General features: G+C 34.3%; 4 protein-coding genes and 1 non-coding gene across 9 annotated transcripts; 3 read left to right on the forward strand and 2 right to left on the reverse strand.

Annotated features, from left to right (window-relative positions):
- Nucleotides 1-3,540: 3,540 nt before the first annotated feature.
- Nucleotides 3,541-7,311, reverse strand: LOC126679145 (uncharacterized). 2 transcript variants are annotated; one of them, XM_050374085.2, is made up of 5 exons: nt 6,968-7,311; nt 6,277-6,512; nt 5,648-5,824; nt 4,939-5,431; nt 3,541-4,818 (listed from the first exon to the last, which is right to left on the reverse strand). In XM_050374085.2, the coding sequence occupies exons 2-5, from the start codon at nt 6,382-6,384 to the stop codon at nt 3,662-3,664; spliced, it is 1,935 nt and encodes a 644-aa protein (XP_050230042.1). In that variant the 5' UTR covers nt 6,385-6,512; nt 6,968-7,311; the 3' UTR covers nt 3,541-3,661. The 2 variants fall into 2 exon arrangements, with proteins under 2 accessions (XP_050230042.1, XP_050230041.1); XM_050374084.2 differs by having other exon boundaries at nt 6,277-6,515.
- A 2,362-nt stretch (nt 7,312-9,673) lies between these two features.
- LOC126676297 (flavin-containing monooxygenase FMO GS-OX-like 4) lies at nt 9,674-12,623 on the forward strand. Its single transcript, XM_050370471.2, has 7 exons — nt 9,674-10,372; nt 10,555-10,625; nt 11,208-11,360; nt 11,471-11,553; nt 11,666-11,801; nt 11,894-12,067; nt 12,237-12,623. Exons 1-7 carry the CDS (start codon nt 9,799-9,801, stop codon nt 12,423-12,425), a joined length of 1,380 nt encoding a protein of 459 aa, XP_050226428.1. The 5' UTR covers nt 9,674-9,798; the 3' UTR covers nt 12,426-12,623.
- A 176-nt stretch (nt 12,624-12,799) lies between these two features.
- LOC126676296 (flavin-containing monooxygenase FMO GS-OX-like 3) lies at nt 12,800-15,420 on the forward strand. 4 transcript variants are annotated; one of them, XR_007640263.2, is made up of 7 exons: nt 12,800-13,553; nt 13,642-13,712; nt 13,931-14,083; nt 14,172-14,254; nt 14,332-14,473; nt 14,561-14,763; nt 14,855-14,992. XR_007640263.2 is itself a non-coding variant. In XM_050370469.2 (7 exons), the coding sequence occupies exons 1-7, from the start codon at nt 12,989-12,991 to the stop codon at nt 15,053-15,055; spliced, it is 1,389 nt and encodes a 462-aa protein (XP_050226426.1). In that variant the 5' UTR covers nt 12,824-12,988; the 3' UTR covers nt 15,056-15,420. The 4 variants fall into 4 exon arrangements, 2 of the variants coding, with proteins under 2 accessions (XP_050226427.1, XP_050226426.1); XR_007640264.2 differs by having other exon boundaries at nt 12,805-13,553; nt 14,622-14,763; XM_050370469.2 differs by having other exon boundaries at nt 12,824-13,553; nt 14,590-14,763; nt 14,855-15,420.
- Nucleotides 15,421-15,748: 328 nt separating this feature from the next.
- On the forward strand, nt 15,749-18,332 carry LOC126676295 (flavin-containing monooxygenase FMO GS-OX-like 4). The gene is made up of 7 exons (XM_050370468.2): nt 15,749-16,395; nt 16,594-16,664; nt 16,941-17,093; nt 17,209-17,291; nt 17,390-17,525; nt 17,617-17,790; nt 17,942-18,332. Exons 1-7 carry the CDS (start codon nt 15,855-15,857, stop codon nt 18,176-18,178), a joined length of 1,395 nt encoding a protein of 464 aa, XP_050226425.1. The 5' UTR covers nt 15,749-15,854; the 3' UTR covers nt 18,179-18,332.
- Nucleotides 18,333-18,558: 226 nt separating this feature from the next.
- TRNAG-GCC (transfer RNA glycine (anticodon GCC)) lies at nt 18,559-18,629 on the reverse strand. The gene has a single exon. It is a non-coding gene; the product is annotated as a tRNA-Gly (tRNA).
- Nucleotides 18,630-19,504: the final 875 nt, after the last annotated feature.

The raw sequence follows: 19,504 nt of genomic DNA on the forward strand, positions 1-19,504 counted from the left end.
AATAACCGAAATAAATAAACCAAATCTTTTGTTTGATTTTGTATCTAAATTAAGGCTTTTTTTAATTTGTTTAAAATTTTAAGGCTATTTTTTAAAAAATTTTGGATCAAAACTTATGGGCATGTCAATGAGTTTAGATCGAATAAAAAAATTAAAACCAAACTGGTCTAAAAATTCGGTCAAAAGAAATTAACTATTCGGTCAATTATTTATAAAACTTCGGCACTGTCGGTTTTGGTTAATTAAAAATTGAGTCGAATCAAACTAAACTCGAGTCCTACCTCATATCTTTAATTGTTTTTCATTTTTCGGCAAATAAGTGAACTTTTCTCTTAATTACTTGCTATTGTTGTTTTCTATGTATTTTCTTTTGCTTTATCTTCTCTTTATGAGTTTTATCTACTTTTTGTGGGTTTAAACTCCTTGTATAAGTTTATGTCTTCTTCAAAACCGCCGCCACTCGTCCTCTATGGAAGACAAATAGAACCACGAGCAACTCATCCATGGAGGACGAGCTCTTCAACCCGTCTTCCTTATGCAAGACGAGTTTATCCAGGGCCAAAAGCAGGACTCCAACTTATGAGGTTCGAACTTTTAGCACTCGGCTTTTAAAAAAATCAAACGTGTGAAACTGGCCTTACAAGAAAAAAAATACCCTCGACAATAGTAACGGCGGTTATACACGAAAAATGTCCATACACTTGTATTTAAAAAAAAAGTTCGACAAGGGTCGGCCAAACATCCTTGTCCTCCTGGATCCGCCCCTGAGTTCAGTAGCTCGTTTTCCATGGGAAAGATGAGCTACAGCAGCTCGTCTTCCATAGGAAAGATGGGTAGATGGAGGACGAGCTCAGCGACGCGCCCGAGGGAGGTGGCGACCAGTCAAAGAGAAGCAGTGGCAGAATAGAAAACATTTTTAAGTAATTTATATTAAATAATTTTTTAAATTCGTGGAGAAGATGGTTTATTTGTGGTATTTATAACATTAAATGCTATTTAGAATATATGCTAATATGTAGGATTTATTTTGAATATTATCCAAATAAAAAAATTCAATTTAATGCTTTAGGATGGAAATAAAAATAAAAAATACAAAAAAGAGTAAAATTGTCAGTTTTACAACGTTAGGTTGCTATTAAGAAAAATAGATAAAGATCGGTAATTTTGAAGTCTATTAGCTTATATTTTGCACCTTTTAGCATTTGAACATAAAAAAAATAATTTCAAAAGTAATATTTATTAAAATATTATTATTATTATTATTATTATATATGTCATGGTTTTTAGTCTTTCTAAATTTAAATTCAAAATTGGACCAAAAAATAATTAAAACTTACAATATTAAACCGAACCGACTACTCTTTCTTATAGTTAGTTAAGTTCGGTGCACATATGTAACTTAATCATTCTCTCTATAAAACCTTTTGCTCTCTCCTCTCTCTCTAAAAAACCTCTTTCTCGTCTTATCTTTTGAAGGGTGAAGTGATTATCCGGTATTAGTCGGAACTCATCTCCTCTCTGCCCATAAATACTAAATAATTTATAGTGTTAATCTTTATTTCAATAAGATCTCTCTGCAATGGTGTTTATCTATCCGATGTGGATTTTATGTTTTTCTTAGAATAAAATTTTTATGGTTTTATGTTTATTTTGTGGTTTGTTTTGTTAGATCTTTCAAGAATATCTAGTGATTGTTTGGATTATACCGTCAATTTTTTGTAGATCTAAGATTTTGAAAGGCTGGCAGTCTAACTTTTTAAAATTTCATTGATAAAAATAATCAAAAAGTTTTAACGGATCAAGCAGGTCGTGTATGTGGCTCGCATATAATCGGTAAAAGGGAAAATCTAAATACCCGTTCCAACCCCTAAAAAGACAAACCCTAAAACTACTCTTTTTATTCTATTTTTCATACTATTTTCTCCTCTTTTTTCCCCTATTTAAACCCAACTTGAGCATCAGAGTGAACTGTCAGAGACCATCTCCTATGTTCTTACTGACCTTGTTCTTATGTCCAGATTCTCGTCCAGTTATAGACCCATTTTTAAGCTTTAGTGATTTATTAATATTTTTTAAAAAATGTGTATAAAAAACTATATTTTTAAATGAATCAGACAATATAAATAATTTCTGCTTTCATACAAACAAAAAAAAACTAATGAAGCGATGATGACATAATTAATTATTTAGTTATTTAATGTCGTTTAATTGGTAAGTGCCGTGATTTCAGCAATCAAATAGTAATATCCAATTAGTAGATTATTGAACCATATTAACTTTGTTGTATTATTAAGTTGGTGGCTGTTGCTATTGTCCTAAGTTAGTTTCAGCTTGTTATACAAGTGCTTGATAAGAAAACAAAACACTTTGGTTTAACATATTAATTAAATATGGTATGAAAGTTACTTTAACAATTTCTAAAACAAAAATGATTGGGAGACAGAGACATAGGTATTCTATTAATATTAATATTAATATTATTTAAGAAAAGTTTACTGGTAAAATGATGAATCATTGAACATTATGGCTGAGATTACGGATCATAATTTCTTATATATGTCAATCAAGTTATCATTCTTCAGGGAGAACTCAAATTAAAAGTTCCATTAACAAACTAATTTATCAATTACCTCATTATCCTTTTTTTTATATACAAGCATTGTTGTTGTACTAGATTCTTAGAGCCTCAAAAGAAAATTAATTGAATTGATCTTTCAAGCAACTACATTTTTAAATTTTGGCTCTCCCTTTTTTCCTAAAACTCTCTTTTTATTTTGATCTTTTGGAAAGCGGGAGGAGATTTTTCAATTTTATTCGAAAACCACTTTCTTTCCGCCCATTTAATACTTATTTGATAATTTCTATCCTTTAACAATAAAAATTATTCGATATGGAATTTATTACGTGTTTGAGTAGATAGTCTGTGATTTTAATTTCAGTTTGCATGTCAGTTTTCTTTGACTATTCAATGCTCTTTAGTGGTTCTCCGGATTCAACTTCTCGATAATCCAAGATTCTTTTCGGAGGTAATATGATCTATCTCTTTGAAATTTCATTGAAAATGATGATAAACAATATATTAAATTTCAACGGATCGAGCGGATTATCGTGTCGGAGATGAGTTAAAATCAAGTCACTTGCCCTAATAAAATTTTGTTTATACACATATTCTTTCACACATGCAATCAATATGGGATAAAATAACTTCCACCTCCATGTGTAGCGTGACCGACCGAACAACCAATTTTCCAGAGCCAAATTCAAACAATCCAAGTTTATTTTTTACGGTCACATTGACAATTTCTCTTTTGGGCCGCCTAATCAAAATCAAACCATTGAGGCAGAGGAATGTCCATGAAATTGGTGGTGTTAGGTGATTTTTGCAACTCAATCCTCTTTATAGTTTTATGTTAGAAAACATTCAATATCACTGGACCATAATTGGACCCAATTTTTGAAGCTAATAGTTTCAAATTAGATTCAAACTTCATTGGAAAAAATTGAGTGAAGAGAAAAATGAAGATTTATCAGAAATACAAGTAAAGAAAAAGTAGAGTTTAAAAAATAAACATATTTATAATACAAACCAAAGGCCAAACAATTAATATTCAATGGATTTTAATTCTAATTAAATTGCTATAGTCAGCTTCTAACTAAATTCTCATGCAATTTTTTTTCTTGCAGCTCGTGATCTTCTACTTCTTAGTGGTGGTGAGCAGTTATTTGCAGTCTTGGCTCTCATTTTTCGATACTCTCTTGATCTTAAGACTCCCTGCATAATGTTTATATCTTCTTGAATTTCATGTCTAGATAGAGATGCCATATTTGGCATTATCTCCTTCTGGAAATCTTTCAGTCTTCTTCCTCGTCTCAGCTTCATTCCAAACTCCTTTGCCTCCATTTCGGTTATTTCAAACTGCTTCGACGAAACAGCATTGTCATCCATATTGGTTTCTGTTAGATTTATAGCATTCAACTCGAACGAATCAAAAGAACACAGCGGTTTCACCTCTCTCTCGTTTCTAATCTCTTTCGCGGAAGAATCTTGATCGCGAGCTGAATGCTTCGAGTATATATGAATGAGCAATTCAGCTGCTTCTTCTTCTATGTTGCAGCAGTCATTTTTCGAGTTACTGCTGTCAGAATTTCTTTGCTCATGCTCCCCTGTTGGAATATTAGCATCCTGAGATCCTAACCGGGTGTTTGAATCCTTATTCAAGGTGGCGGATGCAATGCCACAATTCGTTGTCCTTGCAGTGCTCAAATCATTATCAGAAATTCTGTATGACCTGCATGAAGCAGGAGATTTCGGGTTTGCAGCTTCATGTGTATCTCGACTTACTTCGATATACGAAAGTTTAGACTTCACCGCAACACTGCCATTCCTGTCATCACCACTGCAGCAACCAAGGTCTTCAGAGACGACTGTTAAGGGACTGATCGTGGACTCTGGAATTTCAAGGTTTGCTTTCCTACAAATAAAATCGTAATCGCCGGTCCAAATGTCTGTGCTTGTGAATTTTTCGTTTAAATCCACAAGAGCAAGATTATCTTGTTTGACGATTTCAGATGCTTCATTTAGGCATTTACTATCTTCTTTTCGCTTAAACATGTCTGGGAAATTTCCATCCTGCACGCCACCGGTAAATCCATCAGAACTACCTTCTGAGCTTGGTCTTGAAGGTTCGGTAAGCATATTATCATCTGAGCAACAAGAAGAGTTGTCGAAGAGAACTTTGTTGAGGTCTAATAGCCCTCGATGTTGCATTTTAGAAGATAGGTCATCAGATGGAGAATCATCAGGGGAAACTCTAAATCCTGCACAAGAGACCAATATAAGAAAAGGGCTAAATCATCAACTGTACTTATTCCTAAAATTCTCAAGATTAAAATCTAGAAAAACAAATTCAAGCGTGAACAAAAGATATGTAATGGCACCTTCACTGATAGAGATCTGCTCTTGACAGCATTCACTATGTTCTTGAGAAGAGTTGCTCTCTACAATTTCATGAGATAGATCTTTCTTTACACTTGCTAAGATGATTAAATCGCAGGAGGCAGGATCTTGCATCTCATGCTTCAATTTAAAAGAAGTGCTGCATTTTGGATAACCATCTGACACACTCTCGTCTGCTTCTTCCAAATCAATCACATTTTGAGAGCAATAATAATTTTTTTTAGCAAAACAAGTCCTTATTGCACCTCTCATTCTTTTATTATCCCCTCCAAGTGTAAGTGAAAGCTTCAAGTTCTCTGCATCTGAACAGTTACCTTCAGAAAAAGGAATAGTTAAGTCTATAGGGCTACTAAAAGAATTCCGAGCATTCCTTTTCCTTCGAAAATCTTCCTCAATGCGGTTAATGAATTCATCAGCAGATAATTGAAGTTCAAGTGGCCTGCAATCTTGGTCTACAAATGGCAATGAGCTCACCTGAAACACAAGCAGAGCCCGTTAGAACCATAAAGAGGCACATATTATTATGATTATTACACTGATTAGCTAAGTCACCGATGAATTAAGTTCATGCCACAAATTTACTAAAAGAGAATGAAAAACAGTACCTAAATATGAAGAATAACACTCAAAAACACGCTCCCTTAAGCAAAATATAACTAATAACTCTCTCAAGCCTGGTGATTTACTTACCTTGCAATTTAAGGAGAGTCTAGGTAGCTTTGCCGGCGATTCATGTACTGTAGGATTTGTAAGAGGAAGAAGAGATGACTGAAGTTTTGTTTTCCATAAGTTGTAATCGCACTCTTCCCAATCAACACCCGTCATCAGTGATTCTTGAACTCGGTACAGCCGGTGGAGTTCATGGACCTAAGCAATATCAATTACAATAAAATAAGTATTTACAACAAAGACCCTTCATTGGTGACATTTGTATCATCCAAATACTGATGGAGTTCATGGACCTCAGGACATTAACAAACACAGTTGGTTAACAAGATATAAGCACTAAACCGTAAACACATGCCACTTTTAAAAAAACAAAGACAAAATTATCTTGGAAAATTATAGAGTTTGGGATCTCCACCAGGAGTTCTCAGGTCTGATCTTATAGCGTCAGCTGCGACATTAAGAGGGAAAACCCGGTGGCTAGCCCTATGGTGCAGTTCATTCAGCATTCCATGTACCAATATGAAATAAGATTTGCACAAGCCACATTTATCATAGAGTAGGCCTTAAGATCGTGGCACTCCTAAAGGAATTATATGATATAAAATTTAGTTAACAACAAGAATACTGCCAATATGAAACAATTACAATACCTGATTCTTAAACATAACGTCCTGATTAACCATTGTCTGCTTTAGAACATGTTTGATCGAATCTGTAGGTCTTCGTAATGGAAACAGATCGAAATCCCCTTGCATCATTTTTCTCCTTAACTCAATTGTAGAAGTACATCAAGTTGAATCCCAAAGTGCAACCTCAAAGACCTCTAGTTTCATATGGAACTTGCCCTTAGGTTGATACTCCATCTCGGGACAGCCTCCAAATATTGCTGCTGTAAAATACACAATGTAGAGTCATAATGCATTACTTCTAATCCACCAATTCCATCCATAGAAAAATAAGGACTACTGATTTGAAAACAGCACAAGAGTAGCTAGAAAATGAATGATGTAGCATGTACAAATAGATTTTTAAGAAATGAACCTCTTAGCTAATTCACAACATTTAAAATGCTATTCTTAATTTATTCTATGCTCATGAATTAACATCCATCTCACTCATGTATATAAAATAAGGAAAATCTTGCGAGAATATCTTCATAGCTGGTAAGCCACATGATGAACAGAAGGCATATAAATAACACAAAATGACAGTGTATCAGATGAAATGAATTCCCAGTTGATACAACAAACGAAAATAAAGGAAAATAGATAAAACAGAGCAGAAATAAGAGAACCATCAAATCCAAAAAGAAGATAACAAAGAAAAAAGATAAAGAAATACCCAAAAAGGAAGCCCAGAAAAGAGAAGAATGAAGAACAGAGAGAAAAAAGATTAAATCTTTTTCATTTTTTAGGCTGAAATGAAATGTGGGATCATGATTTGTTTGTATGGGATTCTGTCATTAAATATAATAATGAATTATGGAGATGGATGAGATTTTTAGGCTTCCAAAGATTGATGACAGTTTTCAACTGCAAAGCACGATGATATTGGTGGTTAATGGTTATAATATAGTAGTCACCCTCTCTATTGATTCTCTTTTCCTTTTTTTCTTTTCTTTTCTTTTCTTTTTCTCCAAACACTATGGTCCCATCCCTCTGTTCCTGCCCTACATCTCATATCATAAGAATCTGTTTTAGCTCTATTTTCTGAATGCCAAAGCATTTTATATCACTAAATAATTACACTTCTTTTTGTATCAAAAAAATATTGTTGATGGGATGAAAATGAAATGTTGGTTTAGGTGAAAAAATTCAACATAATTATTATCCATTTATTATGAGGTTCATGTAGATAAAAATATATTAAATTTTTTAAAATCAGTCCAACTAGTTCTAAATCCAATTAATTGTTACTAAAACAATTTGAACCAAACATAAGCTAGGTTACCCAAATTTTATTATCAAATTGAATATAAAAAATGACTTCTCTCTCTCCACTCTCCAAACCCTATAAAATAAATGATTTTTTAAATAATATATTGCTAGTTTTAGTGTTACTTTTTTTTATTTTTTTTATTTATCTTATATGAGTTTTTTCTTCTTCGAAATTTAAAGTTTCTATTTGTAGATCTAAAAATCGTCTCAATTGATAGATCGACAAATCTGAAATATCTCGTGTTTCATTTGAAATATCAGTCACGGGTTTAGAAATTATACAACATGGTTTATGTTTGTTTATAACTTTTTTATTGTATTCTTTTAGATTTGTAATTTATTTCATCAATTAAGATAAATCTATTTATGATTTAGTTTTTTCGGATTCGATATAATTGGGTGATATTTTAAGTAGTTGAAATGCTCTATTTCTTTGTATTTATCTAGCTCAACATCGTGGTCGGATTTAAAACTCTTGTTTTCGATTTATCATTAATAAAATTTTATCTTTCACAAAAAAAATACATCTAATGGAATTTGGAACCAAATTTTAGTTATTTATTTTTAAGAGTATAGAAATACAATAACTGAAGCACAACAACTTTATTCCATTTTAAGATTAAAGTAGAAGTTAGGTTTAGTGATAGAAATACTAATTTCACCAATAAACTTTAAAAAAATGCATTAACTTCTTTTCAGTTATAACAATAATTACTTAAAATTGTGTTGGCCTTTGAAACCTACCAATCCTCTTAATCAAACCCAAAATGAGAAAGATCCTCTCCTTAACTGGCCCTCTGGTAGTAGTGACTGTTTATGATGCTCTTTTATTTTTTCTTTGTTGCATATTTTATTATGTTTATGATGATTTTTAGTTAAAGAAAAACATTTTAAGGATATCATTGTTTCATTTTTATTTGTATTTTTTTCCAGATAATTTAAAAAGGTTATTCTTTCAGTCATAAAAAAGAAAATGACAAAAATTAGGACAGCTTTTAGCGGTGGAGTTTTGATGTATGCATGTATATGTATGTACCTTCTATTTTTTTAAGATATTTAATTATTAATTACTGTAATTTTATGTTATGCACGTGAATATTATTTAATTATTTTATAATATATTGATTTTATTAATTTTGTCTATAATAATTATGTAGCATAGTTTTTTGTTTTTTGAAATGAAAAAATTGAATATTTATTGTAGAGAGCAAATGGGCCATGGATTTAGTAGAGTTGCAGGGAAAATGTCTGAAAAAGAAAAGTATAAAAAGCTGATAGCTTTTGGGGATATTTAAGGGTAGCTTTTGCTTTGCTGCAATCAGAAAGACATACTCACACAACATTCAACCAAAATTGCACATAATTTAATGACATGCACATTTTACCACAATCCTCTTTAACAAATTTTACCCAATCCAGAATTTAATTTTAAGTAGGACAGAAGGTATATTTTTTTAATCATAAATAAATGTGAATTATAACTTACATTTTAATTAATTATCTAATAGCATACATAATTTGATGTTAAGAATTCTTGTTTCCTCTCAAAAAAATAAAAGAATTCTTGTTTTAATTTGATATTATAAAGACATATAAATAGGAACCAAAACTTCATGAAATCAAGGGGTATAATTTTAAACAAAAAAAAGGTATAACTAATTGTACTATTCACGATCATAAACGAACATATTACATACACAAAATAATCATTATCGGAGTTACTCACAAACGGGATGATACGCCTGTTCTAGTCAGAGTTGGTTGGAGACACAAGTTTTTTATTAAAAAAATCAATTATAAACTTCGTCCTAGTTAATAGGAAAATATTATTAGTTATCATTTTTTTTCTTATAATTCGTCTCTGATTAAATATTCCGTCTCCGCCATTGAAAATGGCAATCTTTTTATATTGAATTGAATTTTATATTTTATATTTTATAATAAAAAAAAAATTTAAATTAATACTTTTAGTTTTTAGTAAACTCTAGTCGAAGTGAAGTTATAGAACTAAACAAAGCCTAAACTTTTTCAATTCAAGCTCAGTTTGCATAACTCACTCCAGATCGAACTAGAGCTTGGTGTAACTCTGGTCGGCCCGTTAACACAAACTCGTCAGTGACACAGCTTAAAGTCACCTAGCCGTCAGTCTATCCATATCAACCAAAAAGTAGCCATCATGCAAACGATGCAAATTTACTGTCCAGAAAACAAAGTACAACTGATTCCCTCTGTCGAATGATTACCTCATTAATCAACACTTTATCAATGCCGACTCCCTTACTCTCGCGCCACGTGGCAGTCATCGGCGCCGGTGCAGCAGGCCTAGTCGCCGCACGTGAGCTCCGGCGAGAGGGACACCAAGTCGTAGTCTTTGAGCGAGAAAACCAAATTGGCGGCACATGGGTTTACGATTCCCGGGTCGAACCAGACCCATTAGGTCTCGACCCAACCCGACCGATAATCCACTCCAGCTTATACAGCTCTCTACGAACAAATCTCCCAAGAGAAGTAATGGGTTTTGTAGATTATCCGTTTACAGCCAGGAATGGTGAAAATAGAGACCCGAGAATGTATCCGGGTCACAGAGAGGTGTTGCTTTACTTGCAAGATTTTGCAAAGGAGTTTGAGATTGAGGAATTGGTCAGATTTGAGACAGAAGTGGTTTATGTGGGATTAGTTGAAGAGAGTAAGAAGTGGAAGGTTAGGTTTAAAAAGAAAAGATTTGGTGTTGATTTAAATGATGAGGTTTATGATGCTGTTGTTGTTTGTAATGGGCATTACACTCAACCTTTTCCTGCTGAAATTCCAGGTAATTAGTCTAATTAATGTGAACTTTCTTGATTTACCTGGATATTTTATTGAATAGGGGTGTGGTTGATTTTGAGAAAGATTCAAAATTTGATTTGTTGGATTCAAATCAAATTAGTTAAATTGATAATTCATGTTCTTGGTTATGGAAAAACTAATGATTTAGATGGTTTTTATTTTCAGGGATTAGTTGTTGGCCAGGGAAGCAAATACATAGTCATAACTACCGTGTTCCCGAGCCTTTCCAAGATAAAGTATGAGCACAAGTTCTAATTCTTATGAAGTATGAGCACAAGTTCTAATTCTTCGCGTTTTCTTATATATGTGCATTTGCATGCAGGTTCTTTAGATTTGCTGCATTTATGGATTTATTTTCTTGCCCTCTGTGTATATGTGCCTAGTTTAGAGTTGCTTGCTAACAATGCAACTAACCCTTCTCATTTTGACAAAAAAAAACTAGTTCTTCTCATGATCATATTGTTTCCTCAGGATGTAAGAAAAAAGTAAAAGCATTAGTCTTTAAGATTTCTAGGTGTAGGACTGATGCATTGCATAACATAGTAAGATTTGAATCAAAGATTTTTTTATCAACAAAATCCCTTTTTCCGGATGATATGTATTAATATTCAGCCTTTTTCCGATAGTTTTACTGTGAAAAGTCCTAGTCCTTATCTTGTTTTCTATTGCCAGTTCTTTTTTTCATTCACTTTTCCTGCTTACAACATTTTCGAACATGTTTGTGCATATGTGGATAGTTGACCGTGTTGCTTGTCATAACTTCTGTACTTGAGACTTAAATTAAATTTATGGCATATGCATGGGATTTTTGTGAATAGGTGGTAGTTTTGATTGGGAATTCATCAAGTGGTCTTGATATATCCAGAGAAATTGCTGGTGTTGCCAAAGAGGTCCATGTGACGGCAAGATCAGTTGCGAGGGAAACATATGCAAAACAGCCCGGATATGATAATTTGTGGCTTCATTCTATGGTAAGTCATCCAGTTCAAGAGTGATCGGCTTACCAAAGAATCTGTTGAATTATGTGACCCTGACGTTGAGAGACTTCATCTAAATTAAATGATATTATTAAATAACGCAGATAGAAAGTGCCCGCGAAGATTGTTCTGTAGTTTTTCAAAATGGGAGAATTGTCCCTGCCGACATCATTCTACATTGCACAGGGTACTTCTGGTTTAGTTCCATTCAAAAACAACTTGGACACTTACATTCACATTCAGAGCAGTCTGTGAACAAAAATGGAACTAAACTTTTTGTTTTTATGATTGTCCTAAAGGTACAAATATCACTTTCCTTTCTTGGAAACCAACGGCATCGTGACAGTGGATGATAACCGTGTGGGGCCATTATACAAGCACGTTTTCCCCCCATCTTTAGCCCCATGGCTTTCATTCGTCGGGTTACCATGGAAGGTTTAACTCCGCTCAATGTAACTATGCTTTCTTAATATACAAAATTCAACTTTAGCAATACGAAATGATACTTTGTGTTTGATTAATGCTAGGTCATCCCTTTCCCATTGTGTGAATTTCAAAGCAAGTGGATTTCTGGCATTTTATCAGGTAGGCTTGTGCTTCCGCCGCAAGAAGAAATGACAAAAGATGTGGAATCCTTCTATCTTTCACTTGGAGCTTCAAAAATTCCAAAGCGATATACGCATAACATCGGCGATCACCAGGTATGCTATGAATATCTGAAGAAAGACGGAAGATTACTTTTAAAGCAACTTCTATTTATTGTGTGCTATCTATATGTATTATGATTTAATAGGGTTCAATTTGCTGACACGGATGCTTTACGATATAATTCTGCTATCATCATCTCTTACCGCTTGTTCTTTTTGGTAGTTCGACTATGACAACTGGCTTGCTGCTCAATGCGGGTGTGAATGTGTTGAAGAATGGAGAAAGCAAATGTATATTTCAAGTAGCAAACGCAAGCGCCTTGTACCTGATACATACCGTGATGAATGGGACGATGAACATATTCTCTTGGAAGCCTATGAGGACTTCAGCAAGTACACTTCAAAAGGATAGGGTCATAATTCCGTTTCTTAATAAAAGCAGATGATACAAATAGTAACCTTACAAGCTCAAAGGAACCACCCATTGAATTTTTACAGTTGATCTCCTAAATACCATCTGCTATATTACTGTCACATTTGTCTATATCCCATTGTTCTGATAAATTCTAAAGAATAAAGAGTTCTAAAAAGAGATTTTCAAATGCATTAATTATTGTACTTGAAGTGTAGCCTGTTTTCTACTTTTATCAAAGCTTCATTTGTGATGTATTTGAAAAATGAACCAACTTCTGGATGTAAAAAAATAAAAGCTTATGTGTTTTGAACCTCTATTCCTCATAGCACAGGTAGAAGAAAAGCTTTCAATTATAATATTTTTTCTTTTTAGGTACAGATGTCGCCGGATAAATTTCTTAAAGAAGGTTTTTAAAGCCTCCATCCAACGGCTGCTGGTTGGGGTGACGTGTTTTCCACGGAGCCACTAGCTTACTATTTAACCACCTCTGGCTGAAGATTTTCTTAGGTGAACCAAACATTTAAAAAGTTCGTTTCTTTGTCATTTAGTCATTTCTACCAATGGCAACCAAGACTCTTAAATCCTGCCAAGTTGCTGTAATCGGCGCCGGACCCGCCGGCCTTGTGACTGCACGTGAACTCCGGCGAGAGGGCCATAAAGTCACCGTCTTTGAACGACAAAACAAAGTTGGCGGGACTTGGGTCTACAGTTCCGAGGCTGAATCTGACCCGATGAGCATCGACCCCAACCGAAACGTAATTCACTCGAGCGTGTATGAGTCCCTGCGCATGAACTTTTGTAGAGAAGTAATGGGCTATGGAGATTACCCGTTTATAGCAAAAAAAGATGATATAACGGTAGACCCAAACAAGTACCCTTGTCATAGAGAGGTGTTTCAATATCTGCAAGATTTTGCGAAAGAGTTTAACATTGAAGAGTTGGTGAGACTTGAAACAGAGGTAGTTTATGTTGGGTTAGTTGATGATACAAATATTACTAAGTGGAAAGTCAGGTCTAGAAACAAGATTGGTAATGATGGTCAGTTTAAAATTGATGAAGAGATTTATGATGCTGTTGTTGTTTGTAATGGGCACTACTTTGAACCTCGTATTGCTGATATTCCAGGTAATTAAGTTATCTGCTTGTGTTGGATTCTTATTCAATTAAGGTTTGATCAATTTTTTGTAAAAACATATCTTCTTTTTACTTTCAGGTATGAATTCTTGGCCAGGGAAGCAAATGCATAGCCACAATTACAGGGTTCCTGAGCCCTTCCAAGACCAAGTATGTCTCTGATTTCTATTTCTCCTTGTATAACTATTGGATTGGTAAAGAACAGGGAGAGCAATATGAAAACAAAACGCAAGTCCCTTTTGAAAAAGGAGTCGTTTTTGCCTGTTTTTTTCGTTTCTGTGCTACATATGTTGGCGTCTGTTTACCATGTTTGTATTCTTATTAATAGACTAAACTCAGTTCTTTATGAATTGTTTCTATGTGAATAGGTGGTAATTTTTATTGGGCATTCAATAAGTAGTAAAGAAATATCAAAAGAAGTCGCTGGAGTTGCTAAAGAAGTTCATATTGCTTCAAGATCAGTGGCAGATGAAACATATGAAAAACAGCCTGGATATGATAATATGTGGCTTCATTCTATGGTAAATCCTAATGACTTATCATATGGTGGATATCTTGCTGACACGGAATTTATTTTGATCTACATTTACTTTCTATAATTTGATGCAGATAGAAAGCATTCACGAAGATGGTTCTGTAGTCTTTCGGAATGGGAGAGTTGTCCGCGCTCATTTCATTCTACATTGCACCGGGTAATCATACTTGCAAAATTATGTTCATTTTAGAAATGAAACTGAAACGTTGGTTTTTTATTATCTTCGTATCAAAGGTACAAGTATCACTTCCCTTTTCTCGACATCCACGACACCGTGACTGTGGATCGGGATGGTAATCGTGTAGGACCATTATACAAGCATGTTTTCCCACCAGCTCTGGCCCCGGGGCTTTCGTTTGTAGGCATACCGATTAAGGTGGTTGTTTTGTTTGATGTTATTTGACTGTGATATTCGACTCGATTGAACTGTAATTGTAATACTTTGCCAGTAATTTGCTGCTAGGCTATGCCTTTCTTTTTTTTGATGAATAGGCTATGCCTTTCTTATTGTCTGAATATCAAAGCAAGTGGATCGCTGCTGTTTTATCTGGTCGGGTCGAGCTCCCATCAAAAGAGGAAATGATGGAAGATGTTGAAGCTTTCTACCGTTCACTCGAAGCTTCAGATCCTCCGAAAAAACACACTCATGAGATATTTCATTCTCAGGTAAGCCGCAGAACTTTCTTTGTTAAATGCTTTGGTAAATATTCTGTTCTTGTAAAATACTAATCTTCTCTTGCACGTCGGCTTTCGCCAGTTTGAGTACTACGACTGGATTGCTGATAAATGCAAATGTGAAGTGTACGAAGAATGGAGAAAAGAAATGTTTTTAGGGAATACGAAGAACATAAGCCTGCAACCAGACACATTCCGCAATGAAAGGGAAGATGAAGACCTGATCTTGGAAGCTAATGAACACCTGACCAAATCCACTTCAGAAAAGACCAACAGCAATTGACATGACCAAGCTCAGTAAGAGCCACCATTACCCTTTTAGTGCTCATTTTTATTAATCGACCGTGTTCTATGTGGTCGTTAGAAGGGGTTAATTTGAGCTATAACGGGGTTGACAGTAAAGCGTTGGATTTGGATTAGCCATAATCAACTAGTAATTTATCGATCTTCTTGTCGATATTCTTGCTCCTGGTTTGGTTCATGTATACTGATTTGTGCATGAAGCTGTATCACTTGTAAACTAAGCTTAGTATATACATGTTTGTTTATAGTTGATTATAACAAGTAAGCTTGCTTGCTGGTTAATGCAGGTCAGGTGTAAGGAATTTGAAGAATATATAATAAAACTCGTACTGTTATGCTGTGTAATTATGCAGCAAAAAACATTTTGTAAGCCTATTACAAATGCTTTCTCAGCAATTACACTTCAAAAGATATATTAAACAATTAATTAAATCTCTAATAAAAACATTTCGTATATAATCAATTGCATAACTAGCTATATAAAATATGGTTTTACAATAATTCTAATTGAGTAAAATAAGCTTTTATTTTTTCTAATTTATGAGTAGAAATACATTTTTTTATAAGATTTTTCAACCATTCAAAATTTTCCATTTTGATAAAGCTTTTTATATGCATTATTACTTTAGCCTTTAGTGGCAATCATTGAACGTGGGACCATGGGACTTTTTTGTTTCTCCGATGCAACATATTACCAAGGACTTGGACAAACATGCTTTATTTCAGTCTTAAATTAGTTAGATTGCTGTCCAAACTCCCAAAAAACCGTTAACTTTCCAATGCCAACCAACACACTCACTTCCCGCCAAGTGGCTGTGATCGGCGCCGGAGCCGCCGGCCTTGTCACTGCCCGTGAGCTTCGGCGAGAGGGTCACAAAGTTGTAGTCTTTGAACGAGAATCTCAAATTGGTGGCACCTGGGTGTACAATCCCATGGTTGAACAAGACCCCTTGAGCCTTGATCCTAACCGATCCATAATTCATTCCAGCCTTTACAAATCCTTACGCACCAATCTCGCTAGAGAATTGATGGGTTTCAAGGATTACCCGTTTCTACCAAAAATTGATGGAATTAGAGAACCCAGAAGGTTTCCGGGTCATAAGGAAGTGTTGTTGTATTTGCAAGACTTTGTGAGGGAGTTTGAGATTGAGGAGATGGTCAGATTTGATACTGAAGTGGTTTATGCTGGCTTAATTGAGGATAGTAATAAGTGGAGAGTGAGATTTAGACAGAAAAATTCTGATTTTGATGAGGAGATTTTTGATGCTGTTGTTGTTTGTAATGGCCATTTCACTGAACCTCAAGTTGCTGATATTCCAGGTTCCAGTTCTGAATTTTTCTTTTGTTTTGTTTTTGTAAACTGAGGTTTATTTTCTGGGAATATTCATGTTTGGTTGATGCTTTTTACTATTCATGATGATTGGCACAGTTGTTGTTTTTGGATTATTTGTTCAACTTAGTTTGATATAATGTCACTTGTTTGCAAATCAACAAATAACATGTCTTTTTCACTTTCAGACATCAGTTCTTGGCCGGGGAAGCAAATTCACTGTCACAATTATCGTGTTCCTGAGCAATTCAAAGATAAAGTATGTCGTAGAGTTCTTGTTTAGTTCGTATCTATGTTGCGCGGAAATGCTAAAATGGAAAATGATGCAATAGAAATTGGAGAAACGATATTTCTTATAAGAACATGTTACAAATATAAAGCATAGGAAGTGTCTTTAAAAGCGGAAACAAAACATCAAAATATAGTACTCGACGAGTTTCTGTGCAACATAGTTACTGTAGTCAAGCTACTAAAACTGTTTCTAGTTACGAGACAATTTTGTTTATTCCTTATTATTAGTTGTATCTATACGAAGGTCGTAATTTTGATTGGGCGTTCGGCAAGTTCTATTGATCTATCTAGGGAAGTTGCCGGGGTTGCAAAAGAGGTTCATGTTGTCTCAAGAGGGATTGCTGATGAAACATATGAAAGACAAGCTGGATATGATAATATGTGGCTTCATTCTATGGTAAATAACACATTTTAAGACCGTATGGCTTACTGTTAGAACTTTGAGGATGTAGCTTCAGCTTTCTGTGAGAACTGGTTGATCTAATATTATTGATTTTGCTAAACTAATGCAGATAAAAAGCTGTCACAAAGACGGGTCGGTGGCTTTTCAAAATGGGAGAGTTGTCCATGCCGATATCATTCTTCATTGCACGGGGTAATTTTGATTTTAGTTGCACACACGAACGCGCTATAATTAGTGAAACAAAACTAATATTTTGGCTTTAATTGTCTTTAATTATCGTGGTCGTAAAGATACAAATATCACTTCCCTTTCCTGGAAACCAAAGGCATTGTGACTGTGGATGATAATCGTGTCGGACCGCTATACAAGCATATTTTCCCACCCGTGTTGGCTCCCTGGCTTTCTTTTGTGGGGATGCCATTTAAGGTTGTTTTCTATTTGATCTTATAGTACTTCATTTAGCTTTGTTAGTTATATTGAATTTTGAAAGTTGAACTTTTGCACTGATTGCTGTTAGGTTATGCCTTTTCCATTGTTTGAATATCAAAGCAAGTGGATTGCTGGTGTTTTGTCGGGTCGAATTGAGCTTCCGTCACTACACAAGATGATGGAAGATGTTGAAGCTTTCTACTTGTTACTTGAAGCTTCAAAAACTCCTAAAAGAAAAACTCATGAGATGATGCATTCTCAGGTAACCATTAGTCAGAAATCTATGTTGCACGAAAATTAATTGAGTTCTACGTTTCTGTATTTCGTTTATGTTTCTGAAACTCCGGAACTTTATATTTATCACATATTCCTGTAAGATGGCGTTTCCGTTCATTGTAATATGTTGTGTGCAGTTTGAGTATTGCAACTGGCTTGCTGCTGAATGTGGATGTGAAGCAGTGGAAGAATGGAAAAAGCAGATGTTCTTAGCAAATATGGAAAATGTACTTCAACGACCCGACACGTATCGTGATCAATGGGTAGATGAGCAGTTGATCTTGCAAGCTATTGATCACTTTGCCAATAATACTTCAGAAGAGAATGGTGATCTAGCTACTGTTTACGGTTTAAACACAAATTCGACACGATGAATCCGAGCTATAACTGGCCGATTTCATCGCATTTGATTAGAGAAATGGAATAATATCCCTCATTACAAGTATAATTGTGCTTTTTTCTGTTGCTTTACTTCTGTGTCTTGATAATGAAGCAGAACATAAGAAATAAAAGAAACTGATTGTTTAATTGTTTTTTTTTTTTATCAAAGGTGGAAATCGACTCTTTAGAATCTCATGTTAGTTGTTAGTTACCGAGGCGTGGTTCGAACCCACATCCTCTCAATGCATTTAGAAACGCCTTAACCATTCAGGTTAGGCCCACATTGGCACCGATTGTTTAATTCATTGAGTAAAAATTGAGGAAAAGAAATCGATCAAGAAAATATATAAAAAGGTGAAATTATCAAAAGAATTGCACCAGCCGGGAATCGAACCCGGGTCTGTACCGTGGCAGGGTACTATTCTACCACTAGACCACTGGTGCTCTTGAAACTTTTATCATTTAAATATATATAACTCCAGTTAATATTAAGCCAGTGAATTTAAGTGCTGTCACAACATGTCGAATAATTAATACAAGCACCGAATTGGTTGTTGTTTGTCAAATTGTAATCAATTTTTGCATACTTTTATACAATTATCTAAGATTAGAGTCCTGGCCATATTATCAATCATCTAAGTTTTTTTTTTTTGATAATTTGGGGAGGGGGAGCGCTTGTGGGAGGAATCGAACCCACGACCTAGCAGTTTGCTGCTTAGCGTTTATACCATTTGAGCTATAGCTCGTTGGTATCATCTAAGTTTAATACAATTCAAAACATATTTTCATACCAATAAGGCATCAACAACTTAATAAAATAAATTAGTGTACCTAATATAGTGATCAGATATTGAATGATTAATTAAAAATAAAAACACATTCTTTCACTTTGATTTATCACATTAACAAAATCGTTTTTTTCGGAAGTTCTTTCAACAAATCCTTGGTTTTTGAACTATTTGCGCAATAACCCCATTAACATGACTAGTAGTTTTGTTTGGTAATAAGATTATTTATAAAACTTGCATACATTACAAACTTGTCATCCTTTTAATCTGCTTAATAATAGTACTATAACTGTCACAAACAAGGGTCACAATAATCCTACTATTTCTTAAAAATCAAATATAATTTATTAATTATTACAAACAAATAGAGAGACCAATGAACTATAGTGCAAATGGTATAAGTGTTAGGTAACATTCTGTTAGGTCGTATTTAGCCGGAGTCCATTCTGGTCACTGAGATCACATTGATCTCATACTTAAAGATCTTTTAGTTCCTTCTAATTTCTTTGTGCCAATATTTTGATCGCTCCC

Source organism: Mercurialis annua, linkage group LG4 (genome assembly GCF_937616625.2).
Source record: "Mercurialis annua linkage group LG4, ddMerAnnu1.2, whole genome shotgun sequence".
NCBI lineage: Eukaryota > Viridiplantae > Streptophyta > Magnoliopsida > Malpighiales > Euphorbiaceae > Mercurialis > Mercurialis annua.